Source organism: Drosophila simulans, chromosome 3L (genome assembly GCF_016746395.2).
Source record: "Drosophila simulans strain w501 chromosome 3L, Prin_Dsim_3.1, whole genome shotgun sequence".
Classification (NCBI taxonomy): Eukaryota; Metazoa; Arthropoda; class Insecta; order Diptera; family Drosophilidae; genus Drosophila; species Drosophila simulans.
In genome coordinates this window covers 14,164,269-14,184,260 of record NC_052522.2, presented here as the reverse complement: position 1 = coordinate 14,184,260, position 19,992 = coordinate 14,164,269, and the positions used below count along the sequence as shown (strand labels likewise).

Here is a 19,992-nt window from a genome sequence, read left to right as displayed (position 1 = left end):
TAAAATTCCTGGGAAATTATCTTTTCGGATATGGTGGAGCTTTGTGGAAAAGCAAAGTTAGTTTCTTGGAACTACTATAGGCACCATGGGAACTGATTGAATTGCAAAGCTCGCCAAACTATAAGCATTTCTACAAAGTATATTTTTATTTTTTATTCGAAAAGCGTAAGTTGTATATTTTCTGTGTTGTATTTAACGTAATCGTAAATAGAGCTTTCCACGACATTACCTTTTCCATTATTTTCTCTAAGCCTGTTGTGCATAAGTTGTTTTCCACATCTGTTCGTGAGCAAGCATATATCCGTGTACAAATCTGATATATACCCAACTATCAAATAATTCATAACGTTCTTGCCGCAAATTCCGTGCCCCCCTTTTCCCATTTCTTTCCTTTTTCTACGCACCTGGAGGCCTTTGCTGCGAAATGGGGAACAACAACAACCACAATGCAAGCAACAGCAATAACAACAACAAAAAATGCGTTTAAGTCAAGTTTGCCGCGAGCTTCTCGAAAAGAGTCGCCGCCGGCTTTTAATGTGTGCTATGTGTGTGAGCCACAGTAGAGCTTCTCTAACGCAACCTACTATAGAAGTTAGCAACACATATTATTTTACGACTTCAATTGAAGGGTTAGTTTTTTGTTTTAAAAACTGGATTCGATTTTTGATTTGACATTTTAGTTTTTCACTAATTTTAATATTGACTTAAGTAATACTTACTAGTAGTGACTCATTATTTGTTTACTAAGAGCACGGTGAATAATAAGTTATAGCGATGTTCTACTGTAAAATGTTCTTCGTGTGTGGCAGCTGCGATTCGACCTCAGTCGGTGACTGCCCCTGCACCGCGCCCTCGTTTGTGGCACTTTAGCTCGATATTTATGCAACGGCACACACTTCATTTCCCTCTGCCACCTGCCCCCCTTCCCATCCTACCAGCCAACCCACCTCCATCTCCTCATCTGCAATTTAAGCGCACATTTTTCTTGGCAACACACATTTTCCTCCGCTGCATCGGAGTAGTTTTTCCAGCTCGCTCTCTCCCACTCTCTCTCTCTCATTGTTTGCAACACTTGGCGCTTGCCACATAACGACAACAGCAGCATAAGCTGCAAGTTGCAACTGCAACATATGCAACAGCAGCAACATATGCAACAGCAGCAGCAACTGCATCGTACCATGACACATTAAATGCAAAACGGCAGCAAGGTGTGAAAAGGGCGGTGGAGGGGTGACTAGGGGTTAAGGAGAAGGAGAGAGGAGAATGAGGGGCTTGGACCGGGTCTTGAGCAGCGGTTTCTGACTGCTTCTTCTTCTTGGCCATCTTGCACATGCTGTTGGTCTTTAAATAATAAATGGCTTGCGCATTTCTTAACGTGCCCTACAACCAGATGACGATGGCATTTGAGGGGTATATGGGTAGTAAGGACTACAAAGAAAGTTTGAAAGTAATAATAATTATAAATATTTGTATTTATCTGTGACAATAAAATAGAGAGAAATTATCGTTATTAAGCGTTACCATTGTCAGTTAATACGACATATAAATATTTTGAAGTTTTATACCATTTATTAACATGAGCTTTTAAGCATCGGTAGAATAAAATTCTTAATTTCGAAAACTTATGATTCGTTTGTAAAAGGACTAGCACCATTTATTATTATTAAAATAATTTCGGTAGTTTTCTTGAATCTTTTATTATGAGTCAGTTAAGCCTTTGAAATATTTCCTGCCTCATGAAGACTTGAAAATTAGGAACGCGTTCAGTCGACCATATCCTTCGTCCTCGCATCACCCTTATCCATTTTACGCATAATAAACCGTATACCACCGCCGTTCTAACTGGTTACAGCCCGAGCAGCTGTTGCCACTCTGCATTCCTCTTAACCCTTGTTGTAGTTGGTGCTGCTCTTATGACAAAACAATTTTGAAAACCAGATGTGACGAGATGGAGGGCACAGGTAAAATATACGTAAAGATGGCAAAGATACGCATAAGAATCCAAGGCAAACTTGAAGTTTATTTTTGGCACACGCACACACACCAGTCAAGCAGAGTCGTCAGTCAGCTGGTGGAGATTATGATTATGCAAACGGATTGCAGTGGATTGTGATCATTAAATGGCATTAGATCATAATAACCACCTTAGGCCAGCCGTCATTTCAGCATCGAACACACTTTAAATAATTGCACATTTCGCCCGAGAGACTTTAATAAAATAATTAAAATGAAATATGCGGAGCTCGCTAGTTGGGAAATCCAATTTTTTCTTTTCACCACTTCAGAAAATTGCGATGGGGATCAAAAGAAGGAGAGGAACCAGCTAAAGCGACCGCAGACTGGAGACCGATGGGATAAAATTCTGCGGGCTACCAATCTACGCATTTTTTAACCCCTCTTGGCTCCCGTCAATTTGGAACGTCAAAAGAAGACCGACGGCGGTGCGAAACAAAAAGGCAAAACGGGATAAACTGTTTCCATTTTAAAGAACTTTGTTGAAAAGCATAAAAATTCAACAGAAAATATTAATTTCAATTATTTAGCTACCCGCCATATCGCGAAGCTCAGATTTTTCCCACCGCAACAAAAAAAAAAAGGGCAGAGAAAAATGTGAAAAAGCAAGAAGGGGGGGATCCCAAAGAAGGCAGCATTTTGTTCGCTAAATGCGAGCAATTTGTTACAGGATTTTCATGGGTTCTGTGGGAAAATCTTTAGACCGGCAAAAAGGCCATTTATAATTATCAACTGTAGGTGGCGCTCTGGGAGCCTCTCGCATAGCGGAAGTTATTATAGGAAAACTGCAGTTATGCCACTGCGCGATTTTCCAAAGAACTTGACATTGGATGGCGGCTTCTTCTTTAGCTGCTTTGTCTTCCATTTTCCACTCATCTATTTTCTTCGGTTTCACTTCTAATTAAAGACGACACTTTGGCATGTTTTGTGGCACGGAAATGCTCGAGACAGCTTTGATGAAAGACCAGGTGAATTAAAAGAGGCAAGAACCAAAGATGCCGCAGAAGTCGAACTGAAATTGTCAAGTACCGAGATCTAAATGATATTTTAGCACGCCAATGCAGTGGAGTATTTACGAAAGACCAAAGAATGTAATTGAACATTGAAACTACCAGATCGATCAATAGATGGGGAAATGTGGACTAAAGGAAGTCATTAAATGAATTTAATTAGGCACACTTGATTGCGTAAGAACAGGTCCAGCTACAGAGTGACTCTTAAAAATAAAGTTAAATCAGAAATCACTAAATATGAGCACATAATATTACGCCGCCACCAACCTCGCATTGCTGCAACTCCCCGAAAAGAATTCATTATGAAATTACCTTTCCACACAGAGGAGATCCCTCTTTCACTTATTTGAACTCTCAATCTAAAATTGGCAACACTCATTATAAGAATACCGTATCTGCAACCTTTCACACAAACTTGCTGGTTCAGAATCCCCGTGGATTTTGGAGACCCCCTGAAAATTACAATCAAAACCAACTCCCAGACCCGAACAGATCATTTCCCAGCGGGTGCTAATGTGAAATAAAATTAAAGATCTGGGTAAGAGAGGAAATAAATAACAGTAAATTATGAAATCTTATTTAGAATCGTTTTTCTTAATAGTCGAACCATTTGGCAAATAAATACACGAAAATATACCAAGATTGAACTTTAACTCCGACACCAAGTTGATTCGATTAGCACTCGATAAGCAACGAGTTTTTGAATATTCAAATACCCATAAATACCAAACACTCCACTCATGTTACACTTGCTAGGCGAAGATTAATCGCTTGACAGCATACGCCGCTACAAAAATGCGATACTCGGATATTTTATTACCTAATTTGATTAATTAAGCCTGTAGTAGCAGATATTTTTTGTTTGTAAGGGAAGATTGGTTCGATAAATAATTACAATTATTTTTCGGGGCTTGAATGGGTTATCGCTTTATTGTAGGTAGCTGAATTCAATGGGAAATATATGTAATTGGGTGATATAATGCAGGTGCGTTGGATGGGTTGAAGTTCCGTCATCGAATGACGTAGGTTAGTTGTCTGACTCAGTTGGGGGATATGGCGTCGATATGGCTCATTGGGCAAACAGTTCGATGAGTTAATATTTATTTTTTGGTAACCGACAGTCTTGTGAAAAGTGGGCAACAGGAAAAGTGATTGTACTTCAAGTAATTACACAAGAGTCTGAAAGTTAAACAGCAAAAATCTATAAAAATTGGTATGCAAATTTAAAGCTATTGTGGACATGCCAGCACCTCAAAAACGATTCCATACATTATATAAGAAATAATAATCATGACGAATTCGTCCAAATTCACAGATAATCTGAATCTTCCTCTCATGACCAAGGTCAAAGTTCTTTCATAGGCCCTTGACTTTACATTTTGCAATTTTTCACGCACTTCTTCAGCTTGTATTTTTTCAGCCATAACCATTTTTTTGGTTTCGGCACATGCAAACATGATTTTTTCCTGCCTTTCTTTTCATTAAACAATTCTTCTGTTTTTTTTTTTTTTTTTAATTTTTTGCTACTCTTCTTTCTTTATTTTTGGCGAACTTTACATTTGCTAAAGTTCATTAACATTTTGTGTGTGTGGCCAAAAGGCAGAAAGAGTAAATGATAAAATGGAAAAAATCCACGCAGCGTTTTCCATTTTAATGAAATTTAGCCTCGTTTTGTTTTTACATTTTTTGTTCAATTAATTATGCAAATTGTTACAAGTCCGAAGAAGCATTCCTCAGCAGCCTGCCCGTATTGCCATTTATGACGAACTCCATTTAGATTTAGAGCCATAAAACAAATCAAAACTAAATGCTGTCATTAGAAACTCTTTCTAAGTAAGCCATAAATTATTTAAATAGAAATTGGCCATCGAAACACCCCCGAGTGACCCAGAAAAACATGCGAAAAATGAGGCAGCAGAGTTTGGCTAATTTTGTTCATAAAGGTTTTTGTCAACTCTTCGCTTGAGGGAATCGCTACCATTCTTTTGGCGACTTTCGCTTTTTGGAAAACCCTTTTGTTTTTGCTTTCAAAGTTTTGTTTTCTTCGCATATAATTTGTTTGCCTAAATCTTTGTATCCGCCTCTTTGAACCTTCTCTTTCTTCTCGCTTTTTGCGATTTTTAGAAACGCTTCTGTCAACCGCAGCTTTTAACCAATTTTTCTTGTTATTGTTGCGGTTTTTAATTGCTGGGATCGCATCCGTAAGATTCGCTTTTGTTTTTCGTCTCCGGTTAGCGCATAATGACAACTATTTGGGGGCTTGCTGGAAGCGAAAGTTTCACTGGCTGGGATGGATGGATGGATAATTATTAAAGTTTTGTAACAGAGCTCTCCCCCGACAACTAATTGACTATTATTTAAATGATATTTTTCTTTGCTGGAAATGACCTTTTAAATAGTATTTAAATACATTTACCTTTTTCTTTTTTTCGATTACCCAACAGCTCACTACTCTAATTCCTATTACCTATAGTTTGTCAAAATGTAGGATATTAGCATGTACCCAATCTGTTGCTAACTTTTGTCTCTAAAGAACTAAATTATAAACTTTATACGAAATTAACTTTAAAAATATCATATTTTTTCTTAAAGTCACGACAAATTTATTAGAAATTGTATACCTTCGTAAGACCTTTTTTTACGTCCACTTGTTTACTTCCCCGTGTTTTATGTTTGACTAACCAGAACCTTTCCCACAATCCTCTTGCAGATCTTGGTACCCTCAGTAACCACCACAGCAATATAAGCAACATCAGCGGCATTAACGCCAGTAGCAACATCCCGGCAGCAACTTTAATCGGCAGCAGCATTAAGAAGACATCAAGTGAGGCGGCAACCACAAAACCTGCTGCACCCCTGATCCCCGGCAAAATGGAGCTGCTGAGCAGCAACACAGCAACAACAACGACAACGACGACAGCAACGCACCACCTGCATCAGGCAACCACCACTAAACAGCTGTTGGTGCAGGATTACCTCAGCTACGCCTCACCACCCACCTATTCGCGCCTGCCGCCCGATGGTCATGAATTTCCACCCAATTTCAGCGAACCACTGATCATGCACAGCCACCCACTAAAGGTCACCACCGAGTTGAGTTACGAGATACAGAAAGGCGGAAAGGATGAGTCCTCTGCACCACCGCTTCCCAAAACGGGACCACCAGCCACAGTTCCCAGGAAAGTATATCGCCAGGATTTGGTCATAAACGTAGAGCCAGCACCCAGTTTAACCAGGGACTATCAGAGATCTCTGAGTGGCGGTACTCCTCGCAAGCCTAGCGATTGGCGCAAGGATGAAAAGTCGGAGAAATCAGTGCGTGACAAGATTGCCATGTTCTCGTCAAACAACGAACTGGATGCCATACCGCCAGCTCCGGCCACAGCCCCCATTTCAAGCTCCTTCACCCGGAAGCCCTTGAATAGGAGCAGTGAAAATCTTCTGGACAGTTGCTCAGCATCCTCGGCTCCTTCGCTGAAAACTCGCGCGATGAGCGTGGAAAATTTGAATGATGTTCAGCGGCAATATCAGTTGGCCAAACAGCTGCCCCAGTTGCACGTGGCCGACTCTATGTATTCCCTGAACACAGCTACGCCCACACCGAGCTACGCTTCTTTGCCGAGAAGAAGCCACGGAGGATCTTATTCCTCTGGAGTAGAAAGAAGGATTAGTTTCTCGGGCGAAGGCGGAGACGCGGCCAACCGAAAGGCAGCCATTACAAATATCCTAGAGCAAAGAAGAAGAAGTTTGTCGAAACTGCGAGGATTGGTCATACCAGAGAGACCCCAGCTGCTGGAACCCATCCTGGATCTGCCGGAGATCAAAAGCCAGGTAAAAGCAGCCAGCGGAGAGGATAGTACCGATAGCGGCTTAGGCGAAAGCCACCGCAGTACGGTGAATAGGAATTGCCAATTGGGTGCAGGCGGTGCCGCAAATAACTATCGCAGCATTTTAAATACCAATCAAAGGAGACCCCTGGAGCAACAGCTCTCGCAACCACCAGCCAAACCACCCAGGACATCGTTGACACCACTTCAGCCAAGAAGCATGATGATACCACCACCACCACCTCCTTTAGATCAGGAAAGTGATACGGATTCGGTGTTTTCGCACACTGCTAGGGTTGCCACTCCGCCGGAGAAGTTTGCACTAACCAGAACCCTCAGTTCCGAAACAAACACTTCGATAGCTAGTTCCAACACCTCTACTCTAACATCAGGATCTTCTGCCGGATCTCAAGCCAGTTGCAGTTCGCTGGGCAGCACACCAGCGGTGGATCTAACCAGGCGGATTCTCAAGAGCCAGGTGATCAATGGCGAAGCCGTTGCGCTCTCCAGTCGCAAAAGTATTCTGGCCTCGGCCAAATGTCGCAGTGCCAAGAGTCGTGGTCAAGAGGAGGATAACGACAGCACCGATGGTGAAGCCTGTTCCCTGGCCAATCGTAGAATGAAGCCCATTTCCAGCTATAAGCTCCAGCAGCAACAGATTCAACTGGGCAAACAACTGGTAGTGGATAAGCTGATCAGTGTGGCTGCCTATGTGGAACTAACCTCGGATACGGACGACAGCAGCCGTAGATCTGATACGCCTGCCAAGATCAGTGCCATGTTCATAGACGAGGAGCGCAAGGCCAGCTTCAAAGGAGATCCAAACCAGGAGGCTAAGGTCAAAGTGGAGCAGGTCAAACCCATGGTCCTTCCAATGTTGCTACCATCCGCGAAAAGGGAACCTCTTAAGCAACAGACAACCGCCGAACTGCGCGAGAAGTTCGAAAGGAGTGCTGCAGCCCAAGCTCAAACCCAAAACCACTCGCCCGTAATCCATAAGGTTACTCAGAAGCCCCATCATGAACGATTCTCCTCGCTGGACTCCCTGGCGTCCAGTTCCTCCGGCGTTAGTTCCACCACCCAAAACGTGAGCACCACCCAGGAAACGGCCACCGAATTCGGCAGCTTTTCCTCTCTGGGCAGCAACCAGAGTTTGATCACCGCGCAGGATGTCCAGCAGATAGTCGAGGAGGCTGATCCTCCACTAAAGACCCCAGAGGCGTTCATCATCGTCCTGCAAAGGGAAAATCCCGAGAGCAGCATCGGAATTACTCTGGCCGGCGGTTCTGATTATGAGGCTAAGGAAATCACGGTGGGTTAACGCATGCCATTTTCACTTTTAAACATGATCTTAACTTAACTTCTTTCAATACCCACCAGATCCACAAAATCCTGAGCAACACGCCAGCTGCCAAGGATGGACGTCTAAAGAAGGGTGATCGAATCCTTGCCGTCAACGGAATGAGTATGCGAGGACTGACGCACCGTGAATCCATCAGTGTGCTTAAGGTATTTTTGATGTTTGGTTAGAAAAGTGAGCATAAAATTGTGCACTTTTTGTAATCTAGGGAAAGTTATCTTCTTCTTCAACCTTAGCTAAAATATTTTTTCTCAACAGACCCCCCGACCTGAAGTAGTGCTAGTGGTGACCCGATCCGAGTCGCTGGTGGTGAAGGCGCTTACCAAGAAACGATCCTCCCTAGGATCACTTAGCTCGCTTAATGAGAAACCCACGGAGCTGGACTATGAACGCAAGAGGAACTACCACAAGGCCTCCCGATCTCTGGACTTGGATCTTGATCTGGTGTCCAATGAGGCTGGTGAATCGCCAGTGGCTACTACTCCCAGCACTGGATCCGTAAGTCCACCGCAGCCGGCGAGCTTGCACGACGAGGATGCGGAGGCCACCATCGCGGGTATCAGGGCCAGGAGGCAGTTGTCCCGCGGAGATGCCGCCAAGCTTAGCACGAGCGAGCTCCTGGAACGGGCGGCAGAGGCCAGAAATGCCATCGCAGCTGAGATTCGTGCACAGGGTGAGTAAGCCTTTTAGATGAAAAGTTAATTTAAAAATGTTAAAAATTATATATGTACATTAATCGTAAAATAACTCTCTGCATGGTTTTTTCGTAATATCTAAAAAAAAAATCTGTATGAAATCTGTATGAATTTGAATAAGTATTATTTACACATCCAGTAAATTCATTAATAGTAAGTCAATTTAAATTCCATTAATCAAAATATTTATATTATTTGTTGAAAATACTCCGATAAATGTGAAATTTATTGTATAGTAAAAAAATGGAAATATTTATCTCATATTTTTTATTAAATTTGTTGCAACCCTGCCCTGTTGTATATTTCTAAAAGTCCATTGTTCATAAATTATTTAAATGAGTCCGGTGTCATTATAGCGGAGGATGCGGCGGCCAGTGGAGGTGGAGCTCGTTGTGTGGAGATTGTTAAGGACAGCTGTGGACTGGGCTTCTCCATCGAAGGAGGCTTTGATTCGCCGCTGGGAAATCGTCCCCTTATTGTCAAAAAGGTGTTCATGGGTAAGGTTAATTTGTCATCCTCTCCTTAAAGCGATTATTAATGAAGGTTGTGTTTCTTAACCAGGTGGTGCCGCCCAGAAGACCAACCAGGTGCGCAATGGCGACGAAATCCTTAGCATCAATGGTGCCTCCACGTCGCGGATGACGCGTGTGGATGCCTGGAACTATATGAAGCAACTGCCACTGGGACCGGTCAAGATTTGTTTCGCCTAGATAGGATGGTCTAAATAAAATGCCAACGATGGGGAAGAATGCGCCACAATTTTGTTAGATTTAAGCCAATTAGCTTGGTTACCCCTTAACTGGTCTAACCTTGGGGGTCTTGCCAATTCGATGGATCAATGCTGCGAGCGATTTGTTTTGCATTTAAACAAACCTTTAATTGTATGCCTAATTTAATAGATATTTAATTTAAAGTGCAATTGTTTAAACTCTTACAACCTTTTGATGCCCTGCTTACATACCTATAACTGATCGATGATTGTACATATTACTAATCGAGACTAATTTACGTATTAAAACCTTAAATCAAATTAAAGCCAGCCATCGGGCAGCGCTATTTCCTTATACACAACTTATTATTCAAAAAAACATAACGAAAAAAAAAACAATTATATTTTATGCCATAAATTATACGGGAACGTTATACATGTATATTATTTTAATAATTATTATTTTATTTAAAGAACAACAAAAACAATGTTTACGTATACAAAAGTATTTGCTAAAAATAAACATACAACATATATGAAATTAACCTTAATGTAACTTTTTTAAATTGTCTAGTTTGTATTTATTCCCTTCCCACAAAAATTGAGTCTAGTTTTGAATTTACAAAAATTCATTTATTTAGTTTTTATGTCAACTTCACATTAGGCTGTTTATACATTATGGGGACATTCCTAAAAACAATTTAAAATGTTATTTGTCCTATGTACTGTACATAAATTCGATATCAGTGGATTAAAGCTTTGCTATGAGCAGTTCGCAAGCTACAAATCTTGGCTTGCATTGGCCACCCGCTTTGGCAGCTGCAACGTTAGTCCCAAGTGCTGCAGTGGATTCGCCGGGGAGGGACACGAGGTTGTGGATAGCGTTCCGTTGACATTCTCCCTGGGATGCGGCTGCGCCGGGTGTGTTGGTGAGGCTGACTCCTCGGAATGGAATATCTCGCCAAGCAGGTCGTACACACGACGCTTGAAGTACAGCTTCTGGCTGAAGTTCATGTGCTTGATTTCGGGACGCAGTCCATGCAGGAATGCGTCATCGAAATCCATTGGCCATGCTTCAATACTGCGGGTTGATGTCTGAAATAAAAAAATAACAAATCATAAATAACGCGGTACAAATTAAATTTTACATTTAAAAGATTGATACTTTGGGGAATTCAAGCAAAGGTAGCACTCTATATAAAGTATATTTAAAAACATTTTCTCTAAGAGAAAATTGTATTATTATTTTAGATAAATTTAAATGGTTAGATACGGATACATATTACTGATACACATATTGTGTACTACTGAATCGGGTAAAATCGATCTGATAATTGCTCCCACCTTCCCGCTGTCGCTCACTGTGCGCATTTCTGCAGGTACCGTGCCCTCGAAATCCATGATTGATGATGTATCATTATTACATTGTGATGTCTGAAGGATGAAATGAAACTGCATCATTAAAATTATAAATACAAATTTCAGGTTTGAAATAAAAACGGGGTGACAATATAAAACTAAGCTAATTTGCATAGCTTTAACTTTAAATTTAACTTTGAAGTATAGTTTATAACGGTGCAAAATGCATCTGAGTATTGCTCCCACCTCAACTTCCGTCGCCGATGCAGAGTCGGTGCTGTGGCGGCTCTGCGCATGCTCCGAATCCAGAGAGCTCGGGGAGTGCACCATCTCAAGGATTGCCTCTAGGGAAGTTTTGACATCTGCTTCGTCGTGCTCCATCTGAGCCCTGGGTCTTGACCTACGACCTCTGAGCGGAAAGGGAACTCCGGGAGTAATGTGCCTTTGCAGGAACGTCAGCTCGCTTTTAAGATAGTACGTATTCTCACCGTGATGCTGCTTAATAGAGCGGCCATAGCTGGAGCGAATGTTGTGCCAACGTTCCTTGCAGCTTTCAACTGAAATGATCAATAGCACTCAATGAAGCAGAACATGACAAAAGTGTAATATTTTATATGTATGTATGTTAGTATCGACATAGTAAAATCGGCGCTTATAAAATTATACTCTAATGAAATTTAAATTTAATAATTAAAACAAATTTAGTTAATGTGTGATATAAACAACTATACCCAACGTGCAATTGTCGAAATAGAAATAATAACCCACCCGTAATTCGCAGCTCATTAGATATTTCCTTCCACGCATTTTTCACAGTCGATTTCCGCAAGTAGTTGTCATCGTGACGATCGTATAGACAAGGATGTAGTTTCACCAAATTACATATTCTGGCATTAATGGCGTAAACGTTTTGTGGTGGAGCTATGGACCGACGGCGTGTATTCATTTTATATATGAAACTAAATAAGCAAATTTTAATTAATAGAGTGAAAGACACGAACTCGAAACCGAAACATGTGTCGCCTGCGCGTGGCACAGCTGTTTGCCGCCACTTTGCTTCTCTGCTCTGACTTTAACAACAGTTAGTTTTACTGAAACCAGATCTTTCGTTTAAACTTACCTGAATTGGTTTTAAAAATGCTGCAATTAATCTATGTCAGTGCTTTTATCACGAGTTTTCGCTTATTAAACTGGGGTTCAAGTCGCTTCTTGCTTCCGTGCACGCGGGAGTTGCTGCTGTCACAAGTGTTTTGCAATTATAAACGCTAGAACTTCGTGTTGTTGCCCACAAGTGATGCAGTTGCAAATGAATGTTCCAATTTCAAATGGCAATTGTTCTTGATTCTAAAGCACAGGAGAACTAGATTGATTCGATTTGATTACCTGGACATTTGAATCTTAACGGGAGGAGAATATAAACCACCGGCAAAATAAATAAATAAAGGGGCCACAACAAACTGAAAGCCAGAGGCGTAGTCGCTCTCTTGGCAAAGCAGCGTGGGTTACCATTCGAGAAGCATACAACCCTCTCAGAGAGCGCAACTTATTGACATGCCACTGGATCTCACACACACTATGAAAGGCACACTCACTCAATAAAGACAGCACTGCCAGGCAAAAGTACAGCAGTTGGTGTTGGCAGGGCCATTCGATCGCTGTAAGAGCTGCCAACTCATTTACCAACCTATTAATGACCGGCAAGCCCTAAATATTGTAAATTAGAAATTTACTCACGAATATTAGGATTTTTGTTAAATTAATATATAAAATCGAATATTTCATAATTGTACCGGCTGCCATTATTGTAAGATATAAGATAAATCTTAAATGAACTGAAAGACAAGTTTGAGCGATTTAGAGAATTACGAACAACGCGTAAAAAAAAATAATTTAAAAACCTTAAAACATATTATAGTCAAGCCCGACAGGTAAAAAATAAATTTATCCGGGGCCACCTTGGTCAACCCCTTGTCACGACCGTTAGGCCTGCCAACTCGCTTTTCCCTGCAACGAAAGGTGCTGCTCTCTGCTCCACTCTCACTTGGCTGTGTGTGTGTGCTCAACACTCGTTTTTAGTTTTCGCCGCAGTCAGTCAGCGTTTTTAGTCTCAGCTGCTGTGCGCGTGTGTTGTGATTGTGTGAATTGCGTTTGTAGCATAACTGGCTGCCACACAAAACCGATAAATTCCTGGCGAAGCGAGCTCTCTCGATTAGATTCTTGCAAAGTGAACTAGCGATGAGCGCCGCCACTGAGCTGAACCTGCTGTTGCTGCGGTCGGTAGAGAAGCAGACGGCGCTTTATGATCGTACCGATGAAAACTATAGGAAGCGCCTGCCGAGTGAGAACGCCTGGGACATGGTTGCCTCCGAAGTTGGCGAGTCGGGTGAGTCGTGAGTGCGAGCGGGATAGCAATCGGCGTTGCGTAGTTTTCGGCCAGTGCTGCACAGCGTCAACGCGCGCACAACAGTCAGTCGTCCCCGGATTATCGGCCGTCGATAGTTGTGTGCGAGTTGGCAGCGCCATGTCTGCATGTCATAGCAGCTGCCATCGATTATTTCGAATATAAAACGAGTCTCCTGTTGAATGCGAAGGTGTTTGGGAAGAAATTATAGCTAAACCAAATTTGTATTGCTTCTTCCGGTGGCATAATTTTTGTAAATTTATATGAATTGCAGGAAAATAATTTATATTTAGTTAATTGAAAACTGCAATGATTGCATGGTAAAAAATAAACAAGTTATTTTGCTTATTTGTTATTATTATTTATTTATAATTTTCTCCATCAAGCTTGTTCTTTCGTATTCAAAATAATTCATTAAAATTTAAATATTACATTATTTTAGAAAGATTTAAAAATAAATAAATAAAATACAGAAAAACAGTTTTAAAAATATTACAAATAGTATCTAGTCCATTGAGTAGCCAAATCTATTACATTTAATTCTTATTAGCTTTAAAACAAATTTTTTTAAAATAATTTAAGTCCTTTTTCTTCTGCGCGTTTTCATAAACTGGTAACACTAATCGACTATTAGCTGAGTAAAATTTAACATTACAGAATTGGTATATTGTATTATATTGGTATATTATGAGTGGGTAGTTCGATTTATCCATGCATCTCTGATTTTGTTATCGGTGCATATCGATTGACCCTGATACTTTTGCTGGAAAGTTCTTTTGGCCAAATTTTTCTAGCCCTACAACATAAGTTGTCGCTCTCTTATTTGAGAACAGAATAAATATTGCCAATGATGGGGGACGTCTCATTCGACCCTTCTTCCTGTAAGTTTTATTTATATATTGCAAAAGAAAGAAAAATCCTATTGTGTGTACATATGTACATAAACACGTGCATGTTCATATTTAAGTATGATTCGCAATTTGATTGCGTTTATTTCAACGTTTTTTGTGACACCTTTTACTAAACTTCGCACGATTATTTAACACATCTATTTCTTAAGTAATGGGGTGTTTGGGTAAAAGAAAGAAGGTGTTTCTGCAATATCTACAGGGTTTGTTAACTAACAAATTAAAACATATTTTAGAGGCTTGGGCTGCATGCCTTATATATATGTATGCATGTATGTACATATTTTGTCATATATGGTCATGCAGATAGATGGATGGTACTAATTTTGATACGCCTTACTCGTAGATTAAAAGGGTATACGTTGAAAGGGATACGTTGAAAAGTATGCAACTGGTAGAAGAAAGCGATTCCGATCATATAACGAGATCTCAGGAACTAAAGAAACAAAAAGGGCTCAGATTATGCATATAGATTCAAGAGACTTGGACGCAGCGCAAGTCCGTTTTTTTTTTATATTTTTGATTAGTTTTGTAAATTTATATCGACTGTTTGCGACGCACGCGCCATTTAAAAAAATTTTTATTAGGTGACTCCCCAATACCCTTCGATATGCCGGAAAATTATAAAATTTAACGTTCGCATTCTACTAAAATAACAAAAATTCCTTGTCTTAAAAATATAAAGTAATATCCAATACAACACATTTTTCTTGTATATGCTATTTCTTATATTATTTTTTTCACTTTAAAAAATTTTAATTGTTTTCTAGGAAAAAGCATAGTTTTCATGACACGAAATTTATTTTAACTTTCCTTATGAATGTGCAAGACAGATCGCTATTGTCGACAGGAAGATATTTAAAAATCTTTTCGGCACCGAATTTAAATTTTAAAGAAATATAAGAAAAAAAGAAGACAAAAAAATCATAGGTGTAGTCAGTTTGCCGGATTTTAGGCGCGGTAATTGAAGTTACCTTCCGCAGCGTAGAAGTATATACTGTTACAAACAAAGACTTTCTATGCCAGCTATATGAAAGAGCCATACAAATTTGATCTGTTAAAAAATAATATGGAAATAACTAGTATACACCGAATAAGACCAATAATTTTCCTACTGTTCGTAATTTTTCGATTTTAATAAATTTAAACCGAAATTATTATATATTGCCAAAATATTCTTATTAAAAACAAGGAATGTGTCTTGAGTGCGGTGTTATTGGTGTTATTGACTAGCGATTAAATTTGTAGCTGCACTGCTTTTATTTTTATAATTTTAATCAATTTTATACATGTAGATCTAAATTATTAAATACTGCTACCTTCAGGCAGCTTAAACAAGTATGTATATATGTATAAGCTGCAGGGCACGTACTCGGCACCGAATACTCAGTATTTAGATATTCACACATAGCATACTTTCAAGCGCAAATTAAACTTTTTAAATTAAAAATGATTTAAGTAGTGTCTCTTCCAATTATTAATAAACATTCCTGAGCTCTTATTACCTGTTTATCTGATATGCACAAAAAGTTTATGATTTAAGATTAAAGTGGAATTTTCCGGGCATTCAGGGGGTGTTATGCCAGAAGTAAGGGTTGGGCCGCTACCTGTTGCCTGATCTATATTACGTATTATATTTTCTTACCTAGCCTCAACATTTCCCTCTTGTTTCCTCTTGCAGTGGAAAAATGCAAGCGACGCTGGCGTCAGCTGCGAAATGACTATACCCGCTGGTGCAACGCCGACGTCAACCGGCGCCGAAATGGCCAGCGTCGATTGGCTTATCCGCTGGCCGATGAGCTGCGCTTTTTGGACCGCCATCTAAACATAGCTGACGACATGGCTGCCGACGACGACCGCAGCGTATTATCGGACAAGGACAGGGATAACAATAGGGACAGCGAGGGTGGGGATCACCATTCTCAGGCGTTATTAAAAGAACGCCCATCATCGACAAGCAAGTTAGTTAAGGAGGTCAAGCTGGCAAGTCAAGTTCGTAAGGAAAAATCCCAAGACAAGAGAGAAAATATCGAAAATCACGGAGAGAAACAGCAATCTAGGAGGAAAAGTGCTGAAGAGAAGTTGGATGAATTGGAGGAATCGGACGAACCAGAGAAGGTTCCTGAACTCGATAGTTTTCTGCAGTCTGATAATGAAGACGACGAGTGCATGGACGAGGAGCACCTAGACGATCTGGAAGGTTTCGATTTTGACTTGGAACAATCGAATCAGGAAAAGGAGTTTACGCCGGAGAAGTCTCCTGCGAAGAATAACACCGATTCAACTGTTAGCCGGCCGGAGTTCTTTGTCAAGCAAAACAGAGATCCTCGTTTGCTAGTCATTGGCAGAAAGAATTCGACGGCTTCGTTTGTTGAATCCAAGGCTTCAAATTCTAATTCCGGGGATCCTCTAGAGAACGCTATGGAGGATAGTGGCGATGAATATGGTAGATATGGTGAAAAAAGCGTCACAGGCAGCGACACCATTTCTCCATCCCGACGTCTACGTCGCAAAGCCCGTGCATCAATAAGTTCCGCTGGCATAAAGGATTTACCGATTCAAAAACCAGACCAAGATCAACGAGTGACGCGATTGCAGCGCAGGATATCTATGAGTTTAGCGGCTGTGCACAGAGTAAGGAGCTCCACATCGCCTGTGAAAATGACACCAGTCCCCAGATCGCAGCCGATCAGCAAGCCGCCATCCGGGCAAGTCCAGATCAGGGAAGTAAGTCATCGGGATGACATCTACCCGAGACCTGAGGTGCCTGCAGTTGTGAATATAAATCAAAACCAAATCAAGACTCAACAGCAAGAGAAGCCGGTGATATATCCGAAGACCGATGCAACGATCGCTAACCCGCAGGGATCTGCTCCACCACAAAGGAGATCCGTGGGTAGGCCGCCCAAAAAGCTACCTGTGGTGCAGCGAATAGTTTCGCCGGAAACGCAGACCAAGCCACAGTCGCCCATAAACACCAAAGTCTTGACCGTTAGTAAGCCTACCAGCTCCGCCGCGAGTGGTAGCAGCCACATAAGCAACATTGCTATCAAAAGCAACATCGTTACTAGCATAAGCAACAGCACCGCTACTACCAGTACCATTGCCAAAGGTACCACTAACAACAGCATCAAAACTACTGAAAACGTAAATGTTATAAGCTACAGTCCCAATGCATCTACCACCAGCTGCAGCAGCAAGGCCACCAGTGGTGTCTCTGGTGCGGTAATAACTAATATACCCACATCCACCACAGCTGGAACATCCGTTCCGGTCGGCAAGGGAATGACCCAATTGAAAATGGCTGAGCGAAGCACTCAAACCGGAGTTCCGAATCCTTTCTCCGACAATTACTTTCTCGAAATGATCAAGCCCCAGATGCAGGAAATGAATCCCCGTCAGAAGATGCACTTTAAGAAAAAAGTATTTCAAGCGCTGATGGAGACCTTTGATGATGCTACCGATTTCCCAACGTCTAAAGAACTGCAGCATTTTAATATAAACACACCTTCAGGATTTGAGCACATTACAGATCCGGAACTTCGATTAGTCAGGGAGCTGGTCAGCATGGTGAGCGCGGCTAAAGTTACCCTAATTAGACCGCCAGGAGAAGCTACAGCTATAGCTACAGCTTCCCGCAGTGCCATTGTTCCTGAGGCACAGCGAGGAACCCGACCAAATGTGCAACGCCAAGTCATTCAGAGGGCATACAAGCCAGGCACTGGACAAGAGATCGTCCCCACCAGCCCGTCGGGTGGACTAGATAAGAGGTTGTTCAGGTTAGCGCCTATAAGTGGTAAACCGAATGGCAACTTGAGTGTCCCTCAGGAAATGTTGCGCAAGGATAGTGTTGACAGTAACCATAGTGTGGTCAAGGTGGCCAACAACGCCCCAACAGTCAGTCCCAAAGGAGCTGCTATAGTGGCTGCTGTAAGGCCGCAGGGTTCATTGATCAACAAGTTCTTTGGACAAGGCAATGTACCGACGACGGCCAAGGGAGCTGCCTCCGAGAAGGCGTACGCCATTTCCAGGAGGTATTCCGTGTGCGGTAGCAGCAATCCACCCAATGCCCAAAACGCTGGCCAAGGTTCCGCTAACGGCAGCCCTATAAACTCCAATTCTAGCGGTATGGATGCGTCTACGCTTAAGCGGCGATTAATAGCACCTGGGCATGGAATGGTGCCACCTACCCAACGCCCTCGGTATTCGACCGTAGCTGCGAGTCAAGTGGTCACCGCATCGCAAGGCGGCAGTTTACTAGTAAGGAAGTCCGTGGGCTGCGTTCCTGCTTATCAAAAGCAAATCTCGCCCACTGGCGGTGGCTCCCTGCTTCAGAAAATTCCGCAGATTGCCAGTGTGCAAGGATCTGCCTTCAATGACTTTGTCCAGCCCAAGCCCGCTGCAACGCCCTCTGTAAACGGCGAAGAAAGTTCGCCATCCTCGGCGCTGAAGCGCAGCTTGGTGGTGGCTAATACCAAAACCTCCTTTCAGGACCTTCTTCAGCAGCCCAGTCAGACGTTGCAGAGAAATAAAATTGAATCCTCGGAGACAGCAGCCACTATTGCTGCGGATGATTTTTCGCTGGAAAACCTTAAGCGAGAGCCAGTGGATTCCGCTGAGGATCACAATGACATACTCGGTATTTAAGCCCAGGCCAAAGCAATTGCCGAGTATTGATTATAGAGTAAAGAATTAAGACAGATTAATTAAATCATAAATAAAACGTTGAAAAATTGATAAGCTATCTAATGCACTTATAATGTTACGTTAAACATTCTTCATAGTTTCATATAATTTTAAGAATTTCTGATTTTGTTTGCAAAAAGTTTTTAACTTTTGCCATTTTTGTTCATAATTTTTAAGACGAAAAAAAACCGACAGTTTTGTTCAAAATTTGCACAACAAAAACGATTAATGAGAAATCTAATCTTAACTTTATTTCACATTTTGTAGTTCTATATATCGAATAAATATTGCCTTTATAAGTTAAACAAAAAGGACAACTGAAAAAATATTTAAATTTGTTTTTTTGGGAAGATATTTTTATACATAGTTAGGTCAAAGTCACTAGAATATTATTCTAATTTGGTTAGGTAGTGAAATATATTGCAGTGCATTTATACGACACAACCATCGCGACTTTTGAAAATTAGTTTTTTTTTGGTTAACCAAACTGGAGGGTGCTCAGACGTTCTTCTACCAGAGAGATTAGTAAAATGGTGGTCCCGATTCTGGAGTATTCCCAAATCTTCATCTATGAACTTTAGAGTATTTTGATACTGATCAATAATATGAAATTGTTTTTATCAGTACATTTAAGTGAGTCAGTGGAATTAACAGTTCAAAAATACACTAACTGATGCAATTACCACTATCAGGAAAATACGTGGACTAAACTACGAAGTAACACGTCATCGATAACAAATGATTAGATATGAATAGGCTGACGCAGCTAAGAAAAGCCTATACATAAGAATTCAGTAATAACATATCTTCTATATTTAATTTTGTAATGCTAAAATATACCACAGAGATTAAAACGTCATTAAATCAAATAAATTTGCAAAAAAAAAAAAACTTGCAAATTTGATCTAACGTAATTCAAAAGGGCAGCGGCAATTCTGCTGCATGGTCACGTTATTGAAATCAATACTTCCCGTTTTGGGTGAACCACCGGTAAAGATTTACAAGGTACCAGTACCATCCG

At 41.1% G+C, this 19,992-nt stretch overlaps 3 protein-coding genes across 13 annotated transcripts in view; 2 read left to right on the top strand and 1 right to left on the bottom strand.

Annotated features, from left to right (window-relative positions):
* Positions 1 to 9,979, top strand: part of LOC6738036 — a 111,384-nt gene extending 101,405 nt beyond the window's left edge. For all 5 annotated transcript variants that reach the window (XM_016169560.3, XM_016169561.3, XM_002084815.4 and 2 more), the window contains 5 exons: positions 5,737 to 8,165; positions 8,234 to 8,362; positions 8,472 to 8,886; positions 9,265 to 9,405; positions 9,470 to 9,979. In XM_016169560.3, coding sequence (XP_016031855.1) covers positions 5,737 to 8,165; positions 8,234 to 8,362; positions 8,472 to 8,886; positions 9,265 to 9,405; positions 9,470 to 9,618 — 3,263 coding nt within the window. In that variant the 3' untranslated portion in view covers positions 9,619 to 9,979. The remainder of the gene's footprint in view (positions 1 to 5,736; positions 8,166 to 8,233; positions 8,363 to 8,471; positions 8,887 to 9,264; positions 9,406 to 9,469) is intronic.
* A 249-nt stretch (positions 9,980 to 10,228) lies between these two features.
* Positions 10,229 to 13,418, bottom strand: LOC27207139. Of its 6 annotated transcripts, none has more exons than XM_039293876.2 (6): positions 13,286 to 13,418; positions 12,097 to 12,320; positions 11,745 to 11,935; positions 11,223 to 11,533; positions 10,962 to 11,051; positions 10,229 to 10,712 (listed from the first exon to the last, which is right to left on the bottom strand). In XM_039293876.2, exons 3-6 carry the CDS (start codon positions 11,920 to 11,922, stop codon positions 10,398 to 10,400), a joined length of 894 nt encoding a protein of 297 aa, XP_039149810.1. In that variant the 5' UTR covers positions 11,923 to 11,935; positions 12,097 to 12,320; positions 13,286 to 13,418; the 3' UTR covers positions 10,229 to 10,397. The 6 variants fall into 6 exon arrangements, with proteins under 6 accessions (XP_039149810.1, XP_039149811.1, XP_044778978.1 ...); XM_039293877.2 differs by having other exon boundaries at positions 12,097 to 12,336; positions 13,286 to 13,369; XM_044923043.1 differs by lacking the exon at positions 13,286 to 13,418 and adding an exon at positions 12,360 to 12,532 and having other exon boundaries at positions 12,097 to 12,209.
* Positions 12,776 to 19,299, top strand: LOC27206406. Of its 2 annotated transcripts, none has more exons than XM_016174304.3 (2): positions 12,776 to 13,359; positions 15,967 to 19,299. In XM_016174304.3, the coding sequence occupies exons 1-2, from the start codon at positions 13,212 to 13,214 to the stop codon at positions 18,930 to 18,932; spliced, it is 3,114 nt and encodes a 1,037-aa protein (XP_016031849.1). In that variant the 5' UTR covers positions 12,776 to 13,211; the 3' UTR covers positions 18,933 to 19,299. The 2 variants fall into 2 exon arrangements, with proteins under 2 accessions (XP_016031849.1, XP_016031848.1); XM_016174303.3 differs by lacking the exon at positions 12,776 to 13,359 and adding an exon at positions 14,103 to 14,258.
* Positions 19,300 to 19,992: the final 693 nt, after the last annotated feature.

Bases quoted from the DNA above. Each gene is read 5' to 3' on its own strand.
- LOC27206406 (XM_016174304.3), top strand. From the start codon at position 13,212: ATGAGCGCCGCCACTGAGCTGAACCTGCTGTTGCTGCGGTCGGTAGAG. The intron at 13,360-15,966 runs GTGAGTCGTGAG...TTCCTCTTGCAG, and splicing joins CTCCGAAGTTGGCGAGTCGG to TGGAAAAATGCAAGCGACGC.
- LOC27207139 (XM_039293876.2), bottom strand. From the start codon at position 11,922: ATGAATACACGCCGTCGGTCCATAGCTCCACCACAAAACGTTTACGCC. The intron at 11,534-11,744 runs GTGGGTTATTAT...TGATCATTTCAG, and splicing joins TAATGAGCTGCGAATTACGG to TTGAAAGCTGCAAGGAACGT. The intron at 11,052-11,222 runs GTGGGAGCAATA...TTCATCCTTCAG, and splicing joins CATCGGCGACGGAAGTTGAG to ACATCACAATGTAATAATGA.